The sequence below is a fragment of the Narcine bancroftii genome, chromosome 6 (assembly GCF_036971445.1).
Source record: "Narcine bancroftii isolate sNarBan1 chromosome 6, sNarBan1.hap1, whole genome shotgun sequence".
NCBI classification, from domain to species: Eukaryota; Metazoa; Chordata; class Chondrichthyes; order Torpediniformes; family Narcinidae; genus Narcine; species Narcine bancroftii.
The window spans coordinates 188,402,151-188,421,486 of record NC_091474.1 but is presented as its reverse complement, the minus strand read 5'-3'; the positions used below and the strand labels follow the sequence as shown (position 1 = coordinate 188,421,486).

The 19,336-nt window shown below is 41.0% G+C and overlaps 2 protein-coding genes across 2 annotated transcripts in view; one reads left to right on the top strand and one right to left on the bottom strand.

Moving 5' to 3' along the window:
* LOC138736875 (protein 4.1-like) overlaps positions 1-19,336 on the top strand; it is a 297,080-nt gene that overhangs the window by 63,205 nt on the left and 214,539 nt on the right. The window lies entirely within an intron of this gene.
* LOC138736876 (A-kinase anchor protein 7) overlaps positions 1-19,336 on the bottom strand; it is a 145,510-nt gene that overhangs the window by 105,033 nt on the left and 21,141 nt on the right. Inside the window, exons 4-6 of the mRNA XM_069887020.1 lie at positions 13,911-14,050; positions 8,552-8,688; positions 7,332-7,492 (exon numbers count right to left, since the gene is read on the bottom strand). Coding sequence (XP_069743121.1) covers positions 7,332-7,492; positions 8,552-8,688; positions 13,911-14,050 — 438 coding nt within the window. The remainder of the gene's footprint in view (positions 1-7,331; positions 7,493-8,551; positions 8,689-13,910; positions 14,051-19,336) is intronic.

Here is a 19,336-nt window from a genome sequence, read left to right as displayed (position 1 = left end):
CCAGAGAAGTGCCAGAGAAACTCAGCTGACCACACAGGCAGTCATGTTTCAGGCCTGAGGCCTTCTTCAGGTGTGCTGAAAATCAGACAGATGCCAGAATAAGGTGGGTGTGAAGGGGGAGGAGTACAGGCCAGCAGGTGATGGATGGGTTCAGGTGGGAGGGGGAAGAACAGGAGCAAAGAAGTGAAGGACATGGGTAGAGGGCTGCGAAAGATGCTCTCCAATAGAAGAAGGGAAAGGAAGGAAGGAAGACAGAGGGACAAAGGAAAGAGAGAGACCAGGTAAGAGGGTAAATGGAAATTGGAGGTTACTATTGATGCCACTTGGTTAGTAAGTATTCACAGACATCTTTATGTTAAAAAAGTGACTTTACTATCGTGCAGACATCCAGAGCAATCCATGATTAATGTAACAAGGCGACGTTCGGGGATTTATCACAATTGGAAATCTGATTTAAATCAGTATTGGCTGGACTTACTTTTTTCTGACATGTTATTTTGATAGCCTGAATCATGGCCACAGTAATTCACCAAAATACCCATAATTCCTGATACTTTAGCAATGGAGGAAGTTGACTACTTCACTGTGATGGTTAGACACAAGTGACACATTGAATTACTTCCAAAAGTATAGTGTATAAAAACAGAAAAGTTATGTTCAAAAAGTAGAAAACTTTAATTTGGCTACAGAACGAGTACTCCACAGAGGAGCTATCTCTGAATTAAATAGGCAAGTCTACATGTTGGATTGCAGTGGAATACATAAAAGTATTGGAGCAAGCAACATCTATTGGAAATAAAGAGTAACCAACATTTCAGTACTGAGCTCTTCAACAAGGTATGAGCAAAATGCAAGCAGGGCCAAATAAAATTTGGGGGAGGGTAAGGAGGGAGGAAGGGGCGGGGAGGGGCACAGGTTATAGGTGGTTACAGGGATCTACCACTGAGCCTTTTGGGGAACCCCAAATACTCTAAAATCAAGTCTCGTTTCCTAAATGAGTGAGAATGTTAATAACTTTGACATGCATTTCCCTGCATCACAAATTGTTCTCTATGCTGAGGATAGATATGCACACAGAGATGCGGACCAGCCCACAAAATGGTAGATGAACAAGGCGACTGTGCGGACCTGGGGGTGACCTCTGCATGGCGGGAAAATGCCAATCCCAGGCATGTGCTCTGATGATGCGGGGCCTTGATGTCAGCCCATACAAGTGCGACGGCCAGAGCAATAAACCAATCTCGATTCCAAGGCTTTGGTGAGTGTGTCGTTTTTCTCCACGCTCGCGAAGTGCAAAGACTACATTGGTGACCCTGACAGGTCCAACCAGCAGTTGGACCCAAAGATGATGGTTCAAGCGGAGCCAGCAAAGGAGGAGTTTAAGAAAATGGAGGAGCTGGGGTTGTACAATGTTCTCAGGATCCCAATGTTCTGTGTGCCGCAGTCACATGTGTGATTCAAGCAGGCTGAGGCTCAGTTTCAACTTCGACACATTGTCGCTGATGACACCCGCTACTTCTACATTGTGAGCGCCCTCGAACAAGACACAGCAGCAAGGGTTGTAGACTTCCTACGGCAACCTCCGAAGCAAGGCAAAGAGCTGTTAACCCGCATTTTCGGGCTCTCCCGGTGTGAGTGGACTGTCCAATTGCTATGTATGGATGGATTGGGGGACAAGGCCCCATCTGCCCTAATAAACAAGATGCTTGCTTTGACTGAGGGCCACAAACTTCGGTCAAAGTGAGGTCAAACCTCTTTGAGTAGATCTTTCTGAAGCAGTTGCCAGAGGATATCCGATTCTTGCTTATGGACAAAGATTTCAGCGACCCTCAGTGGGTTGCGGCCCAGCCAGACATGTTCTGGAGAGCAAAGAAGGGCACCAGTGCTGTCGTAGACCACATCAGCAAGCCCCACAAACAACCACCTGGGAGACCAAGAACCAGCTGAGAGGCAAATTAATACCCCAGGACAGTTTTGCTTTAATCATCAGTGATGGGGTGCAGAGGCCGGTTAATGCCGCCCACCCTGCGTGTTTACACAGGAAACACCCTGGTCGTTGATGGCTGTGGCAGTTGGCCTGTGTGATAGCCTCCTCTACGTCTGGGATTCCTTGTCGGGCAGGCGTTTACTGGTCGACACTGGCACCGAGATAAGCGTCCTACTCCCTGCATGACTCAACACCAGCAATGGCAAGCAGGGCCCAGCACTGAAGGCAGTCAACAGCTCCTCCATTCAGACTTTTGGTACCTACACCACTCCCCTTCGTTTCGACAACAGCCGTTTTACCTTCACCCTCACAGCAGTGTCGCCACCGGTCCTCGGGGCTTACTTCCTTCATGTCCACTGCCAGCTTGTCGACCTCAATGAACAGCGCTTGCTGGACGCCAGAACTTTTCAGACTCTACCTCTAGGGAAGCCAAACTACCCACCCCCAACTTTGACTCTATAACACTTTCCAAAAGTGAATTTGCCCGCAGCCTAACGAAGTTCCCCTCAATAGTGGTGCCACAGTTCTCTGCAGCTGAGCCAAAGCACAGGGTAAAGCACCACATTCTGACTGACAGCCCCCTGCTCCATGCCAGGGCATGCCGACTCCCTCCCGAAAAGCTCAGCCTTGCAAAGGAGGAGTTTAAGAAAATGGAGGAGCTGGGGATTGTACAATGCTCTCACAGACCTTGGGCCTCCCCTCTCCATATGATGCCGCCTCAATGAGGCCACCATGCCCGACAGATATCCTGTGCCCCACATCCAAGACTTTGCCACCAATTTGCAGGGGGCATGGGTGTTTTCCAAGGTAGACCTCATCCAGGGTATCACCAAATCCCAATTCACCCCCAGGACATCCCCAAGGCCGCAATTATAACCCCTTTGGCTTGTTTGAATTCCTCCACATGACCTTCGGTCTAAAGAATGCGGCACAAACTTTCAAGCAGCTGATGGAAGCAGTGGGCCCAGATCTCCCATTTACATTCATCTATTTGGACGATATCGTCATCGCTAGCCACAGCTGCAAGGACCACTCCGCCCACTTGAGACAACTGTGCACCTGGTTGAGTGAGTTCGGGCTGACGATTAAACCCGTGAAGTGCCAATTTGGCCTGGACACTACTGACGTTCTGAGACACAGGATAAACAGACATGGGGCTACACTTCTCCCAGAGATGTTGAGGCACTTCACAAAGTCACATACAGTAAAAGGGCTACAGGAATTCGACAGTATGATAAACTTTTACCCCGGGTTCTTAGCGGCAGCGGTGCTCATCTTATGCCCTCTCTTCACGCTGATGGCAGGCAAGTCAAAGGACATCTCTTGAGACAATGAGTCTTCGAGGGCATTCCAGAATGCCAAAAATACGCTGGCCAATGCCACCCTCCTGGTCCACCCTAGACTGAGGCACCTACTCCCCTGACAGTCAATGGCTCCAGCACAATGGTAGGGAGCATGCTAGAATAACTCATCGAGGGCCAGTGACAACCCCTGGCCTTTTTAGCAGAGACCTCCACCCCCAGAGCTCAAATACACCATTTTCAACCAAGAGCTGTACATTTCCAATACTTTTTGGAAGGCTGGCGATTCAAGGTCTTTACCTATCACAAGCCACTGACCTTCGCCTTCCATAAGGTATTGGACCAGTGGTCAGCCCAACAACAGAGACACGTCCTACCTCTACAAATTTACTATGGATATACAGCACATCGTGGGGAAAAGCAATATGGTAGCCGACGCTCTGTCAAACCCCGCGATTGAGTCAGTACACCCCCTGCCCCAGGTGGTCGACTATGTGGATCTTGCCAAAGCACAGCAGCAGGACACTGAGATCCCCACGTTTAGGACAGCAGTCTCTGGTCTCGGGGTGGAAGATGTCCCCGTTGACCCAGGTAACCTGACACTGCTGCGCAACATCTCTTTTGGCAGCCCTTGCCGCATTGTTCCAGCCACATGGAGGTGCCAGGTTTTCAACACCATCCACAACCTGGCACATCCCACAATTTGAGCCATGGACAAGGTGGTGGCTAGAAGCTTCATTTGGCATGGCCTCCGTAAACAGGTCAGCCAGTGGGCCAAATCCTGCATGAATTGCCAGTTCTCCAAAGTACAGATTTACATGAGGGCACCCTCACAGACTTTTGAGCTGACGTGGCGCAACTTCAGCCATGTACACATCAACATAGTGGGGCCGTTACCCATGGGAGAAAGATATCTTTTGACCATGGTTGACCACTTCATGAGGTGGCTTGAGGCAGTCCCACTGGCTAATACCACCACAGAAACCTACACCAGGGCACTCATCGACACATGGGTGTCCCAATTCAGGGTCCCAGAACACCTAACCTTGGATGGGGGGCATAATTTACCTCTGGGCTCTGGGCAGTGCTGGCTAACTTCCTGGGGACACAGCTCCCCACACCATGGTGTATTGCCATCAGCCCAATGTGTTGGTGGAGTGGTTTCAAGGACACTTCAAGACAGCCTCGATGGCCTGTCTCAAGGGTCCCAACTGGATGGATGAACTGCCTTAGGACCTGCTGGGGATTCAAACCATGCCAAAGGAGGACTTCAATGCCTTGGCAGCGGAGATGGTCTATGGCAAGCCATTAATCATTCTGGAGGAGTTCCAGGCCCCCAATAAACACCCAGAAGATCCCGCAGCAACTCTCAAGAACTTACGACGAAAAGGGTCCATGGTCCTGCAGCAACCTCCACCATATGGCCAGCACAAACACAATATCTCCAGGGACTTAAAGACTTGTCAGTACATTTTTGTGAGAAGGGGTGTACACTGGCTGCCCCTACAATGACCCTACGAGGGACCCTACAGGGTCATTAGGGACAATGGCTCCACCTTTGCCCTCAACATTGGCGGTAAAGAGGAGACTTTTACCATCAACCGTCTGAAACCGGCATACCTGGACTGTAATGAGCCAGTCTCCAATCCTCCCCCCGCGACGTAGGGGCAGACTGCCCACGTCAAAAGACAATGGCCTGATCATCAGTTCTTGGGGCGGGCTAGGGTTGCGTAGCAGCCAGCATACTGAGATGTGGACTGGCCCACAAAATGGCTGACAATTGTGGCAAAAGCGTGGACCTGGAGGTGACCCCAGTTGTCATCCCAGGTGATGTCACACACAGCAGGAAGATGGGGAACTACGGTGGGAAGACCAGCCAATTCCAGACCAGTGTTCCAATGACACAGGGCCCTAACTTCAATGCCTCAGGCCCATATAAGTGTAACAGCGAGAGCAATAAATCAATCTTGATTCCAAGGCTTTGGTGTGCATGTTGTTCTTCTCCATGCTCGCCTATCGTGAATGCTACTAATGTACATACATACATATATATAAATAAAAAATGTACACATACACACACACACACACATATATATATATATATATATATACACACACACATTATATAAATATTGAATATTTATCATAGTGTATTTTTGTTGCTTTAGGATTTTTCTTTTAGTTCTTTTGATGTTTCCTTTAATCTTTAATTTTTTTTGAATGTCTAAAAATATTTTGTACAATTTGTCAGTCAGCAAAGCCAAGGACTAAACTGCTGTTGAAGTTTTTCAGCCTTTTTGTTGCCAGAGTTTGTTCTGGCATTTCCACTCCCAGAAAAGGAACATCATTCACATGGGCTAATGAAGCATATATCAATATGAGCTGCAAACTTTGAAGGAGAAAGATGTACATATTTTGGCAAATTCTAATAGGTTTTGTAAAATGTTCACTGCCTTGTTGTTTCTCCCTTGTTACAGCACGGTCATTTATATTCTTTGTAACTAGGTTGGCCAAGAAAAAACAATGCAACAAATCCCACTTCCCAGCTCTTGATCCATGTACTTCTTATTCATAGCACATCAAGTTGTTCCTCCAGATATACATAATATGGATTCTATCTCCAACTCCCTTTCAGGCAAACCTTTTAATTATGTTTCCTACAGTTAAATCTAAATTATTAATATAGATCATGAAAAGCACAGGGCTTAGCACAAAGGCATTCAGAAACACATTGCAAACAGCCTTTCAGTCACTGAAAAAAATCTGTCAATTATGACCATTATTTTTCTGACAATGGCCTCTGTTCTGACATAAATGTACTTTCAAGATGCTGCTTCTATTCAGCTCTGGTTAAATTATAAAAACCAATTTTCCCTAAATTGAATCAATGTTTTTCTTGTCCTTTTCATAAATATGCTAAAATCTAGTTGAATCATCAACACTTTAACCAAATAGCTATCCACAACATCTTCCGATTCTCAGCTTTATTCCCCCCCAAACTAAGCACCCATCTTACTAGTGTTTTTAAGAATTCTTTATCATTAACCCTGACATTATATCAATGAACTTTATCAGTTAATGTCAAGAGAGAATATCCTAATATTGTTTTAGAATTTCAGAAATTTGCCTCATTTCATTTTTATAGAGTGAAAATCCATTATAGCCTCACAAAAGTGTAATATCTTTTCATTCCTCATTTCTTAAGCTTTTTTATTATATTACTAACTGATGTTCTGAATATTGACTATTGCCTCGATCAATGTGAACTGCAGTTAATAACTCCATTTCAAGGAGGAAACAAGAAATCTTCAAGGAAGAAGAGTAAGGTGTTAAAGACAATCAACTCCCAACATAATTATACATAGATTGTCATGTGAAGATCCATTTTTATAATAGCCCACAAACATGGTGACTTGTTACTATGGGAAATGGCTCAACTTTTATAAATTACAGCTTGCCTTTGATCAATGCTTAAAAAAGAATTGGCTGCTTGAACTTAACCAATACTCCTTCGATCGAAACATTGTCTTTAACATACTTTGCATGGAATATTAGAGATGCTGGTTTCATCCTATCCTGTAGATACTTGCAGTGTAATTTTATTCTGAATTTACTTTTAACCAGACAAAATTGCAAATGACGCTTTGAGAATTCACCCACTTGCTTTGAAATTTCACAAAAATTCTTGAAAAAAAATGTTGCTGTATTAATAAGTAAAGAGGGCAACAAATTCAAAATGCGCATTTTGTTGAGAACATTCAAGTCTCATGGTTTCTTAATCTTCACTCGGGCAATATTGTTCAAAGCATCAAAGGTAACAAAAATCTGATTTAAAAGAAGCATCTATCTATCACGAGATTAAAAAGCAGCAAAAATGTAGTGTTCAGCTTCAGGAATGATTTGTTTAAAAAGCATTTAATTAAAACACCCTCAAGTTCTGAGGACATTTGGTAAAAGTATTCATGTAGAATTGTTTTTTGATACACGTTTTTTAATATAACAATAAAATACGACTGACAGCAAATGCTAATCAAATGACTTACCAGCAATTCGGATTAGTGTAGCCAACTGTTCATTTTGCACTAACTGTGCAAATACCACTTCTCCTCTGAAATCTGCAATTCCACAAAATTCCAAGACCAGCTGTTTTCCCAGTAGGATTTCCTGCACTGGCTCCTTGCATTCTTCAATTGTGCTCACTGCTCTACCCGAAAGAAAATTAAAAGCTTCCGTTAACAAAGCAATGGGTTTGGGCTCTTACTACTCTGTTCAACTTAAGCAAAAACTTAAGACTACAACCCATAATATTTTATGTATTAAAGAATAATACCAATTATTTCAAATCCTTACAAAGTTTGGGGGACAACTCCAAAAATTGGCAGAAATAACATCTGAAACACTGAACAGCAATTTCCACACATCTAATTGCAACTCCAAGAGAAAAGGGTTAAATATGTTAACTGTTCCATGTTAGGACTCTTTTTTAATCTAAAGTTTCTGCATTTAATTTTTTAGAGTGACCACCTCTTGCTCAACCTTTCAAGAGGGGCCGCCATAAAAATTAATGTAGGAACTGTAACTAAGAACTGAAAACAAAAATCAGAGATCTATGATATGATCTCAATAACTCTGATCTGGATTATAACTGTGGCCACAAATGGAAGCGCGACCAAAAATGCACTCTGTTTCAAGTCTATTTTGCCAAGGTGATTTTTTTTCAAGTATTCTCAGGTAAGTGTTGGGGCTTTCAAGTCGTGAGCTCCAGCAATTAAAATGGCTGGATATTCAGCAGGAGCAAAGGAAGGCATCAAACCCAAACGTTCTGCCTCTTTCTCAAGTATCTTTACGCAGACCAGGCACTAAATGTTTTAAAACCTGCATTTGAATACGTTTATTAGATAGGTTAATGAATCAAGTAAAATTCAAAAATACCAATAGTTGGGATGATGAGGAAAATACAGCAGCAGCAATCTATTTAATCAATGTTTCTGATCAAGTTACTTTCTCTCCATCACTCAGCATGTTAAAGAATTGGCAAATAATTTCAGTGTCTCCTTGTTTAAAAATTTCGGTATAGGATATTCGTCTTAACAACTAGCCAAACAATATTAAACATCTTGGGAAGAATCAAAAATAATGTCAGAGTAGGGAAAATATAGCAATACAAAACTATTCTAATGTGCTTCTATAAACAAAATACAATTGTATTTTATTAGCCAGTTTAGAATTCATTGGAGTGATTTTTTTTAAAAGAAACACTCACTTGTTCACCTCCACATCGCTTGCCAAGTGTGTTACAAGAACAGTAATGTGAAGACAGGAGATGGGTATCATGGCCTTGGATAGTCTTTCATCTGTTTGAGCTACAAAGTCTTGCACCGCCTTGATGCCACTGACAATCTTAAATGAGAAATTTTTTTTGTAAAAATGCTGGATATATTTCATATACAATAAAACAGTGATCCAAGTTTAATATGAATGGAGGCTCCATGAGGAAGTGGGAAGCATGGTGCCATAGTTTAAAAATAAAATCTCTGTATGCTTCCCATGACTGCATAGATCTAATTTCCATTTACACCCCAAAGGCTTATTGGAAGATTAAATTGCTACTGGGTGGGTCACGTCTCCAGAATGGAGGACCATCGCCTTCCCAAGATCGTGTTATATGGCGAGCTCTCCACTGGCCACCATGACAGAGGTGCACCAAAGAAAAGGTACAAGGACTACCTAAAGAAATCTCTTGGTGCCTGCCACATTGACCACCGCCAGTGGGCTGTTATCGCCTCAAACCGTGCATCTTGGCGCCTCACAGATCGGCGGGCAGCAACCTCCTTTGAAGAAGACCGCAGAGCCCACCTCACTGACAAAAGGCAAAGGAGGAAAAACCCAACACCCAACCCCAACCAACCAATTTTCCCCTGAAACCGCTGCAACCGTGTCTGCCTGTCCCTCATCGGACTTGTCAGCCACAAACGAGCCTGCATTTACCCCCTCCATAAATCTTCGTCCGCGAAGCCAAGCCAAAGAAAAGAAGAAATAACTGGGAAAAGAACAAGAGGAGTGTGAAGGAGGCATGTGAAAGACAATGGGTTGCAGGGCTTCAGGGGAAAAAGTTTAGGAGATTGGGATTGCTCAGTAAGACCTGGGATGGATTTGAAGGGTTTAGCAGCCTTCTTCACAATTGTAGTAAGTTAGTACTAATGCATTAACTGCAGAGAAAATATAACTACAATGAAATTCAAACTGAAGCAAGGAAACATTTCTTTATATCAATGTTAGAAGACTCTTAACCACTTCAGAAAATGAAAATTATACGCACACACTTAATTTATACATTTCTCTAGCCCAAAGATAGGGTGGTGAAGAAGACCTTTAGTATGCTTGCCTATATAAATCAGTGCATAGAATCTAGGAATTGGGCAGTAATGATGAAACTGTACAAGGCATTGGTGAGGCCAAATTTAGAGTACTGTGTGCAGTTCTGGTCACCGATTTATAGGAGGTTATTAACAAGATAGAGAGAGTGCAGAGAAGATTTACAAAAATGTTGCCTGGGTTTCAGCATCTGGAATATAAGGAAAGATTGTTCCTTGGAAGGTAGAAGGTAGATTTGATAGCAGTGTTTAAGATAATGAGAGGGTTAGATAGAGTTGATGTGGAAAAGCTTTTCCCATTGAGAGTAGGAAAGATGGATACTAGAGGTCATGGGTTGAGAGTTGACGGGCAAAGGTTTCGGAGCAACATGAGGAGGAACTTATTTACTCAGAGAGTGGTTACTGTGTCGAATGGGCTTCCGGGAAAGGTGGTGGAGGCAGGGTCAATTTTGTCATTTAAGAAAGAGTTAGATAAGTATATGGATGGGAGGGGGGGGGGGTGGAGGGATATGGGCAGAGTGCTGGTAAGTGCGGTTAGAGGAGGGTACTTGGATCAGTGTGAACTAGAAGGGCCAAATTGGCCTGTTTCTGTGCTGTAATTGTTATATATGGTTAAAGTAAATAATTTGTATGAACTAATGCCCTCCTGTTTCTTTGAGAAATAATGTTCCCTTTTGAATACCAAATCAGATCCACTTACTTATATAATAAAAGTTATATTTACATTTAAAAAATTGAAAAAAAAAACTCTTTAGTCACCTGGACATAACATAAGAAATAGAAACAAGAGTAGGTCATCTGGCCTGTCAAGCCTGCTTTGCTATAATAAGATCATGGCTGACCTGGCTGTGGATTTAACTGCCTTTTCCCCAAAACTTCTAATTCCCCTACAATGCAAAACTATTTAATGAGGCAGCCTTCATTGCTTCCTTGGGCAGAGAATTCTATGGATTCATTACTCTCTGGGAAAAGCAATTCCTCCTCATCCCCATCCTAAATCCATTTGCTTGAATCTTGAAGCTATGCTCCCCTAGTTCCAGACAAAACAAATGAAACCAAATTCTAGAAGTGATGTAATGTAGAGCTGTGACTATACTCCATATTAAGGGCAAACCTTTAAAAAAATAAAAAGCAGTTTACCAGATTGATTCCTAGGAAGACAGGACTCCATTTTTGAGTAGAATAGCCTTTGCAAGATATCTGTTGAGAGTCTGTTTCCTCTGGATAATGTCCAGAACAAGTCCATCATTAGTCATCCAGACTTGAGGTGAAAGATACAGGTTTTTATAGAAAGGCAGCATTTGAACATGTACGATATCAAAGAGCACTGCTTTAAACTAAAGTGAATTCCAAGGAATTTGGTGTTCTCCACCCTCTACTTCAGAGTAATTGATGTGGAGCAGAGGATGGTCGTTCCTGGTCCTGAAGTCCATAATCATCTACTTAGTCTTGTCCACATTGAGACTCAGGTTGTTACTCTTGCACCATTGCATGAGATTTTCCACCTTTTCTCTGTAGTTCAACTTTTTGTTGTTGCTGATGACCGCAACTACTGTTGTGTGATTTGCAAACTTGATGACACGTTGGAGCTCGATCTGGCAATGCAATCATGTGTCAGTAGCATGAACAGAAGCATCCATAGACTGTTGACTAAAGAGCATAATCATATGACCTTCCTAAAACAGCACCAAAACAGCTTGCTGACTCCCAAAATCAATTCATGAGAGATTTTATCAGTTTCCTGAGATGGGCCTTTCCATTTGCACCTCGTTGTGAAAATCTCCAGCACAGGAATCTATCGTCTTTGCAGACTTTTGGGCACCACCTTGTGTATAACTCTTGCATTTTAAAATGATATTTGTTTTGAAGATTCCAAAAACATATTTATACATAATAAAATGTAACATAATCTATCACAATACATTTGATAACATATCTTCCTTTAGGCTTCAACCTTTAGTTGATGTATAATTCTTTCCTCTATTGAATGAGATATTGTTCTACCACAGTCAATGGGCTTCTATTTTCTGGTTAATTAGGCCCTGAAACTCAGCATCAATCCATATTTAATGCTGGATTCAACATATGCTGAATGAATAAAACTTTTCCAGGTACTTTTATTATCCTTATCAGCTGTCGGCAATGAAGTAAGCATCTCTTGGAAAAACTTTCAGATTTACACAAGTTGAGATGCTTTGAAGGAATTTATTGTTCAATTTCCTTTGCAGTGATTTTGCTTTTTGACAATTGATATTCATCATGGATCTAATCAGGTAATGTCTAATACTCAATGATTTCATGATCCTCATGACACGTTTCCAATTCAAGTGCTGTTAACAACATAGTTAAGGAAATACCAGTGCTAAGAGTAAGCATACATCCAGCTGGTCTTGTTCTTCTCACTCTGTCTAAAGATGGTTTGCATGGTGAATCATTTGCTTAGAAGTATGCTGTTGAAACTGGCCTTCTATTCATTCTTTCTCAGTAATTCAACATAAGGAGTCTTTCCCAAGCTACAGTGATCATTTATGGCCCAAGCTCCCACGGTTTCACACAACTCTAAGACAAGGTTCTTAAGGAAAGGAAAGCCAGATAGAAACCGCACTTTGAGACACTTCTAAACTGAATCAACTGTGACAGCTAACACTGTTAAGTTCATTCATAAATGCTTTGCAAGAGAAACTCCTACTGACCATCTAGTCTTGAAGAAGTAAGCACACCATCAAGAAAGCTAAGAAGAACAGGATAGCAGAATGACCACCTTTACACCAGAATTAATGTTCAATATATAATGGAGCTATAGCTCCATAACTTCTGTCATTCTCAGACAGAAACTAGAGTCCTGAAGGTATAAATTACTGATGACTGTATCACCATTGTGCACCCTTCAGTTTGCTCTGGGTCCCTTTAGGAAAGTTTACCTGACCTTAGGATTCTCCCGGAATACTGTGAAATCTATGGTGCTCGATCATCTTGCCGTAGGCCTTACACAGGATTCACTACAGATTATTTTGAAGGAAGAGACCTTGATGTCAGTTGACCAGTTGCCCTGGTGACCACCATTCTCAAAGTGTTAAGAATGTCTGTGAGATCTGACATAGGATCTAGTGTACAAGTACTAATTCTGGGAAATAGTTCAATCAGTTTTTCACTGATCATGGAATGACACAAAGAACAAGTCTATAACCTAACCCAAAGCTGGTAAAAACATGGATGACATCATGAATAACAGCTGCTGCAGGCTGGGCACAATTAGGTGCTCCACAGCCTGAATATCTGCTCCCATCTTCACCAAGAGATTGTATTGCTTCAGAGAACATATAATTTTATGTTAAAACTTCTTTTATTTATTCCTTTTTAAAATTTATTTATTTCCTTTTTTTTCCCCAGTTTGAATTCCAGATAACAGGAATTCTACTGTAAAATGCAAATGTTTTCAAATATAAGGGGAGAAGCAGAGGAAGGGAAGAAGGAAACAAATCATGAGCTACTCTGCTTCAGTAAATTCAGGGTGTTATTAAAGTGAGAAGAAATGAATGGTCAGAAATGGTTTTACTAGGAATCCAATAGTTCCACTTGCATAGATTATTATTTTGTTTGTAATGATTTTAAAACATGCTTTCAATTAGTGCAATCTGTAAAATATGATCTAAAACAATATTTGTCTATTTTTTTTTTCTCTATTTAATATCCCAGCAATAAATCAATAAGTTTAACAAGCTGGGAAGACTTTTGTATTGGGGCACATTAATGGACCATGTGTCGGCATATCGGACGAGCTTGGAACAGCTCAGAAATTGATCAAAACAATGCCCCTTAGAGTTTAATATTCAGAACAATGTAAAATTACTAACTCATGAACCAGTGGAATTCAACTAAATTAGTGGTACTTTATTCTGATTGTTAAAATTCTTATCAAAGAACAAAATTAAAAAGAATGCTGAAAAGTCAATGGACTTAAGACAGAATTAGATGTTCGTTGATTATTTGACAAATGCCAAAATTTGAAAATTGTCATGTGCTCATCCATATTTCATAGATGTGGTTACTATCTAGTGATCTCTTTCAAGTACATTTATTTTCACTTCATGATCCAATTGATAATTAGACCCTCTGGAGGCAAACACACATGCTCAGCTCAAATCCATAGAACATGATAATACGTTTACAGTTCTGATTGCTGACTTGATTTATCTTAAATTTGCTGCATCTCTTTTAACCAATTCAAGTTAAATATTAAATTATTACCTTTGGGTTGGTTATTGGGATAGATACAAAGTAATTTGGATGAATCTTTTTTTTCTTCATTTGACACGTATCTTCATCATTTTCACCACCTAAAGTACGCTTTCTCTTTTTCTTTAAATTCTTTTCAGGGGCACTAGAGACTGCAAACAAAAAGCACAAGGAAGAAACAAGATCATTCTCAAAATGCATTTGCTTTAAAATCAATTATATGTATTTAAGCCATAATCTACTACAAGCTATCTGAGGGTAGGGTAAAGGAAGCAAAGGGGGTAAATATGGAGACTATAGTGATTAAGAAAGAGGTAGTACTGGAGCTTTTGAAACATATAAAGGTGGATAAGTCTCCAGGTCCTGTCAGGATTTTCCCCAGGAACTTGAGAGAAGTTAGTGAGGAAATAGGGGACCAGAGGCTCTGGCAGTGATTTTTCAAATGTCATTAGAGACGGGTATAATGCCGGAGAATTGGCATGTTGCGCATGTGGTTCCTTTGTTTAAAAAGGGTTCGAGGAGCAAGCCTCGCAATTATCGGCCTGTAAGTTTTACGTCTGTGGTAGGTAAATTGTTGGAAAATATTCTTAGAGATGGTATATATAAGTATATGGAGGGACAGGGACTGATCAGGGACACTCAACATGGATTTGTGTGTGGAAGGTCATGTTTGACCAATCTTGTTGAATTATTTGAAGAGGTGACTAGGAATGTTGATGAGGGTAGAGCAGTAGATGTTGTCTATATGGACTTCAGTAAGGCCTTTGATAAGGTTCCACATGGGAGGTTAGTTAGGAAGGCTAAGTCCTTGGATATTAATTTGGAGATAGTCAAATGGATTCAACAGTGGCTGGAAGGAAGGTGCGAAAGAGTAGTAGTAGATAATTGTTTGTCAGGATGGAGGCCGGTGACAAGGGGTGTATCTCAGAGTTCGGTATTGGGACCGTCGCTGTTTGTCATATATATTTATGATCTGGAGGATGGGGTGGTAAATTGGATTAGCAAATATGCAAATGATACTAAAATAGGGGGAATTGCGGATGAAGAGGGTTTTCAAAGATTGCAGAGGGATTTAAACTGCTTAGAGGAGTGGGCAGAAAGATGGCAGATGGAGTTTAATGCTGACAAGTGTGAGGTGCTTCATTTTGGATAGAATAATCAAAGCAAGACATATATGGTAAATGGGAGGGCATTGAAGAATGCAGTGGAGCAGAAAGATCTACGAATAACAGTGCATTGTTCCCTGAAGGTAGGAGTGCATGTGGATAGGGTGGTGAATGTTGCCTGGGTTTCAGCATCGGAATACAAGGAGAGACTGAGCAAATTAGGTCTTTATTCCTTGGAACGTAGAAGGATGAGAGGGGATTTGATAGAGTTGTTTTAGATAATGAGTGGGATAGACGTGGAAAGGCTTTTCCCATTGAGAGTAGGAGAGATGGATACAAGAAGTCATGGGTTGAGAGTTGACGGGCAAAGGTTTAGGAGTAACATGAGGGGGAACTTCTTTACTCAGAGAGTGATTACTGTGTGGAATGGGCTTCCGGGAAAGGTAGTGGAGGCAGGGTCAATTTTGTCATTTAAGAAAGAGTTGGATAAGTATATGGATGGGAGGCAGGGTCAATTTTGTCATTTAAGAAAGAGTTGGATAAGTATATGGATGGGAGGCAGGGTCAATTTTGTCATTTAAGAAAGAGTTGGATAAGTATATGGATGGGAGGCAGGGTCAATTTTGTCATTTAAGAAAGAGTTGGATAAGTATATGGATGGGAGGGGGATGGAGGGAATATGGGCAGAGTGCTGGTAAGTGGGATTAGAGGAGGGTACTTGGATCAGTGCAGACTAGAAGGGCCAAATTGGCCTGTTTCCGTGCTGTAATTGTTATATGGTAATTACTTGCATGCTACATAATTAAATGTGAGTGTTATTAGCCAAATTAAAAATATGAAAGTGTACAGAATGGGACTTCTCTTTTATACTAGAGTTTTAGTTGGATTAGACCAACACTAAATCAGGATTGGGTCGAGGAGGGATGGAGTACCAGTACTTTCTCAACTGTTAATACTTGGCTGACTGAGTACTACTATCAGTTATTATTTTTAATTTTTAGCATCTGCAATATTTATTGAAGATACAAGTTTTCACTCAGAATCTGAGTACGTCCAAAATGGAATCTGAAGCTGAGTGTGCTCCTTAACCAATAAAAAGATCTCATGTTCATTTCTTAACTCTTTGTGGGATCTGATTGTTCAGAAATTGGTAGCTACATTTCCCTATACTAAAAAAATTAATTCATTTCAGAAGATCTTCATTGACAAGGCCATTCTGTATTTTGCAAAAGGTGGGTCAGCTCACTCTGGAATATAATCCACATTCAAATTTTCACACCATTCTACCTATGTCTTAATAATTAAATTAATTTCTAAAAAACACCATACAACATTATAATACTGGATTATCTTATATGTCATTATTACTGTAGCTTTCATAACTTATTCCCCATTCTCAATCCTTTCCTTAGAATGTAAAAGTCAATCTAGTCCCTGATGGCTCTCAAAGCAATACTATTCCTCCACCATCCATGCTAAACATCGAATGCTTATTTAAATTAAGCTTACATTTATCCCACTTTTTATTCTCTCCACATTCTTATCAACTCCCCCAAGACTATCCTACACCTGCATATGAGGGACAATAAACAGTGGGAAATTAACCTCCCAACATGCACGTCTCTAGGACAAGAGGGAACCATAATACTTGGTAAAGCCACAAGATGATGGGAAGAACAAGCAAATTGCACTCCATTACGAGACATTTCATTTTAGTGGGACTGTCACTTTAAGAGTTAACAAATCAAGCTACCACACTGCACAGCTTTGGAGAGACTGGAGGTGGCAACGTTCTCATTCAGCATGAGCCCAAAGCTGATACATTTGAAGAGATGTTTTGCTTTTCCAGGAACACAGGTGGGAAGAGCCATGTGAGAGACACACTTAAAAGAACAGCACACTGTGTGATCAGGAGCCATTTTTAAGGAACAGCATTTCAAGCAGCAACCCTCTGAAGGAACACTGTGCTGGAGTGAGTGTGTGGGGTAATGGTCAATTTATTTGTTTCTCCTTGTCAAGAGAAGTTTTGATCCCCACCGTGCCAAGGGGTCATTTTGAAGGGGAATTAGTGGATCACACCATGACCAAAAGGTCATTTTGAAGTGGTGGGGGGGGAAATTATTAAATATCACCGTGACCAAAAGAAAGGTCACTTTGACTGACCCATATTTGGGTATTGGAAGCAGGAGAATTACTGCATTTGAATTATGACCATTGTGACAGTCATTTTGGACTGACCCCATATCTGGGTTCTGGAAGTATTGTGAAAATCACTCATTTCATTTCCCCTACGACAGGAAGAGGGGAGTTGAGACAACTGCCAATGTGAAAGGACATTAGCTCTGGAAGAAACTCGACAAGGTTTTGAGAATTTTGGGCAGTCTGTCACTCATTCTCTCCCTCCTCATTTGTAATCACTTCTTTGCATCAGTTTGCGAGTCTTTGCATCAAGACTGGATTTCTAAGACTGACTTTGGAATAATTTTCCAGAATTGTGCCTAAACTATAGTGGTTTGGGATCACACACACACACACACACACACAACTAAGAATATTCATGCATAGTTGGGGGTTTAGTTTAGATAAGGTGTTATACTATTAGTAATTAATAATAAAAGTGTTATTTTAAAAATAATATGGCGTTTTGTGACATAACAACTCAAATTTAACTCGGATTATTGGAAACATGCACTCTTCCCTCATTTACATTGCTTCAAAAATTTCTCTCAAATATACATGCTCAGAAAAAAGTATCATTGGGTATTTTTCCAAGATGCAATCTTCATAATACAAATATTTTTTAAACAAGTAAATATGCCATCTCACTGGCTCTACAAAAATCCTGGAACACCTGGACAGCAAAGATGCATACATCAGGATACTCTTCATTGACTAGTTTGGCCTTCATCCCATCAAAACTGATCAGCAAACTGCAAGGCCTGGACCTCACCACCCCAATGGGTCCTGATTTCCTCAACTCCACATCACAATCAGTGTGGATTGGTAAGAACATCTCCTCCACAATCTCTATCAGCACTGGAGCATCACAGGGCTGTGTAATTTCCATCCATACAGGGCGGAGATTAGAAACTTGGCTGAGTGATGTACTAACAACAACTTCGCACTCAATGTCACCAAAACCATGTCGTGATTGTGGACTTTCGGAAGGGAAAACCAGAGTTGAAAGATCCTGTGATCTTTAGGGGATCAGAGATGGAGAGGGTGAGAAAATTTAAACTCCTGGGAGTCACCATCTTGGAGGACCTTTTCGGGACCCAGCATACTAATGTCATCATATCGGAAACTTTGACAAACTTGTACAGATGTATAGTGGAAAGTGTGCTCACCACCTAGTATGGGGGCACCAATATCTCGGAGTTGAAAGCCCTGCAAAAGATAGTGGAGACAGCTCAGTACATCACAGACAAAACTATATGGAAGGCTACTTTCAGAGAGCAGTAGCAATCATCAGGATGCACACCAACCAGGACAAGCTCTGCCATCAGGAAAGCGCTATGGTGCCATAAGATTTGTACCACCAGGTTCAGCGACAGTTTTTATCCCTACATCATCAGACTCCTAAACAAAAAACTCGAGACTCATTTAATGACACTTATCTTATTACTGGATTTTCATTTTGTTCTGCATTGCACAGTTTGCTTACATTTCTCTCTTTTGTATACGTAATTTTTTTTGAAATATAGTGTACAGTTACCAATAAGAAGAAATTCTGCCTGGCCTGCAGTATAAAGAATCTCAGGTTGTATGTGATGACATCTATCTATCTACTCCTGACAATAAATCTGAACTTTGAACTTTCACTTTAACACTATATGTTTTATTGTAACACTGTTTATATGCTTGCACTACCTGTTGTACAATGCAGAGGTTGATTTGCCTGGATAGCATATATTAAAAAATCATTGTATTTTGTATATGTAACAATAAACAAACAAATATGTCAAATTTCTCACAAGTAATTTAATGATGAAAGTATATATTATTTTAGATTTACAACACCGTAGAAGCCATTCTGGCCATTGAAATCCGTGCTGCCCAATGACACCAAATTAACGTAAAACCCCATATGTTCTTTGGAGGGTGGGAGGAAGCCTGAGCACCCAGGGAAAATCCACATAGGTCACAGGGAGGAGGAACAAGCTCCTTTTAAACAGCACTGGATTAAAACCCAGGTCGCTGGTACTATAATAATGTCACACTAACCACTACGCTAACTGTGCCAGTTAGACACATCTTGTATGTCAACTGTTACGTGACTTGAACACTATAGGACAGAGAGTCTAGTTAACAATGATATTTTTCAGATGAAGC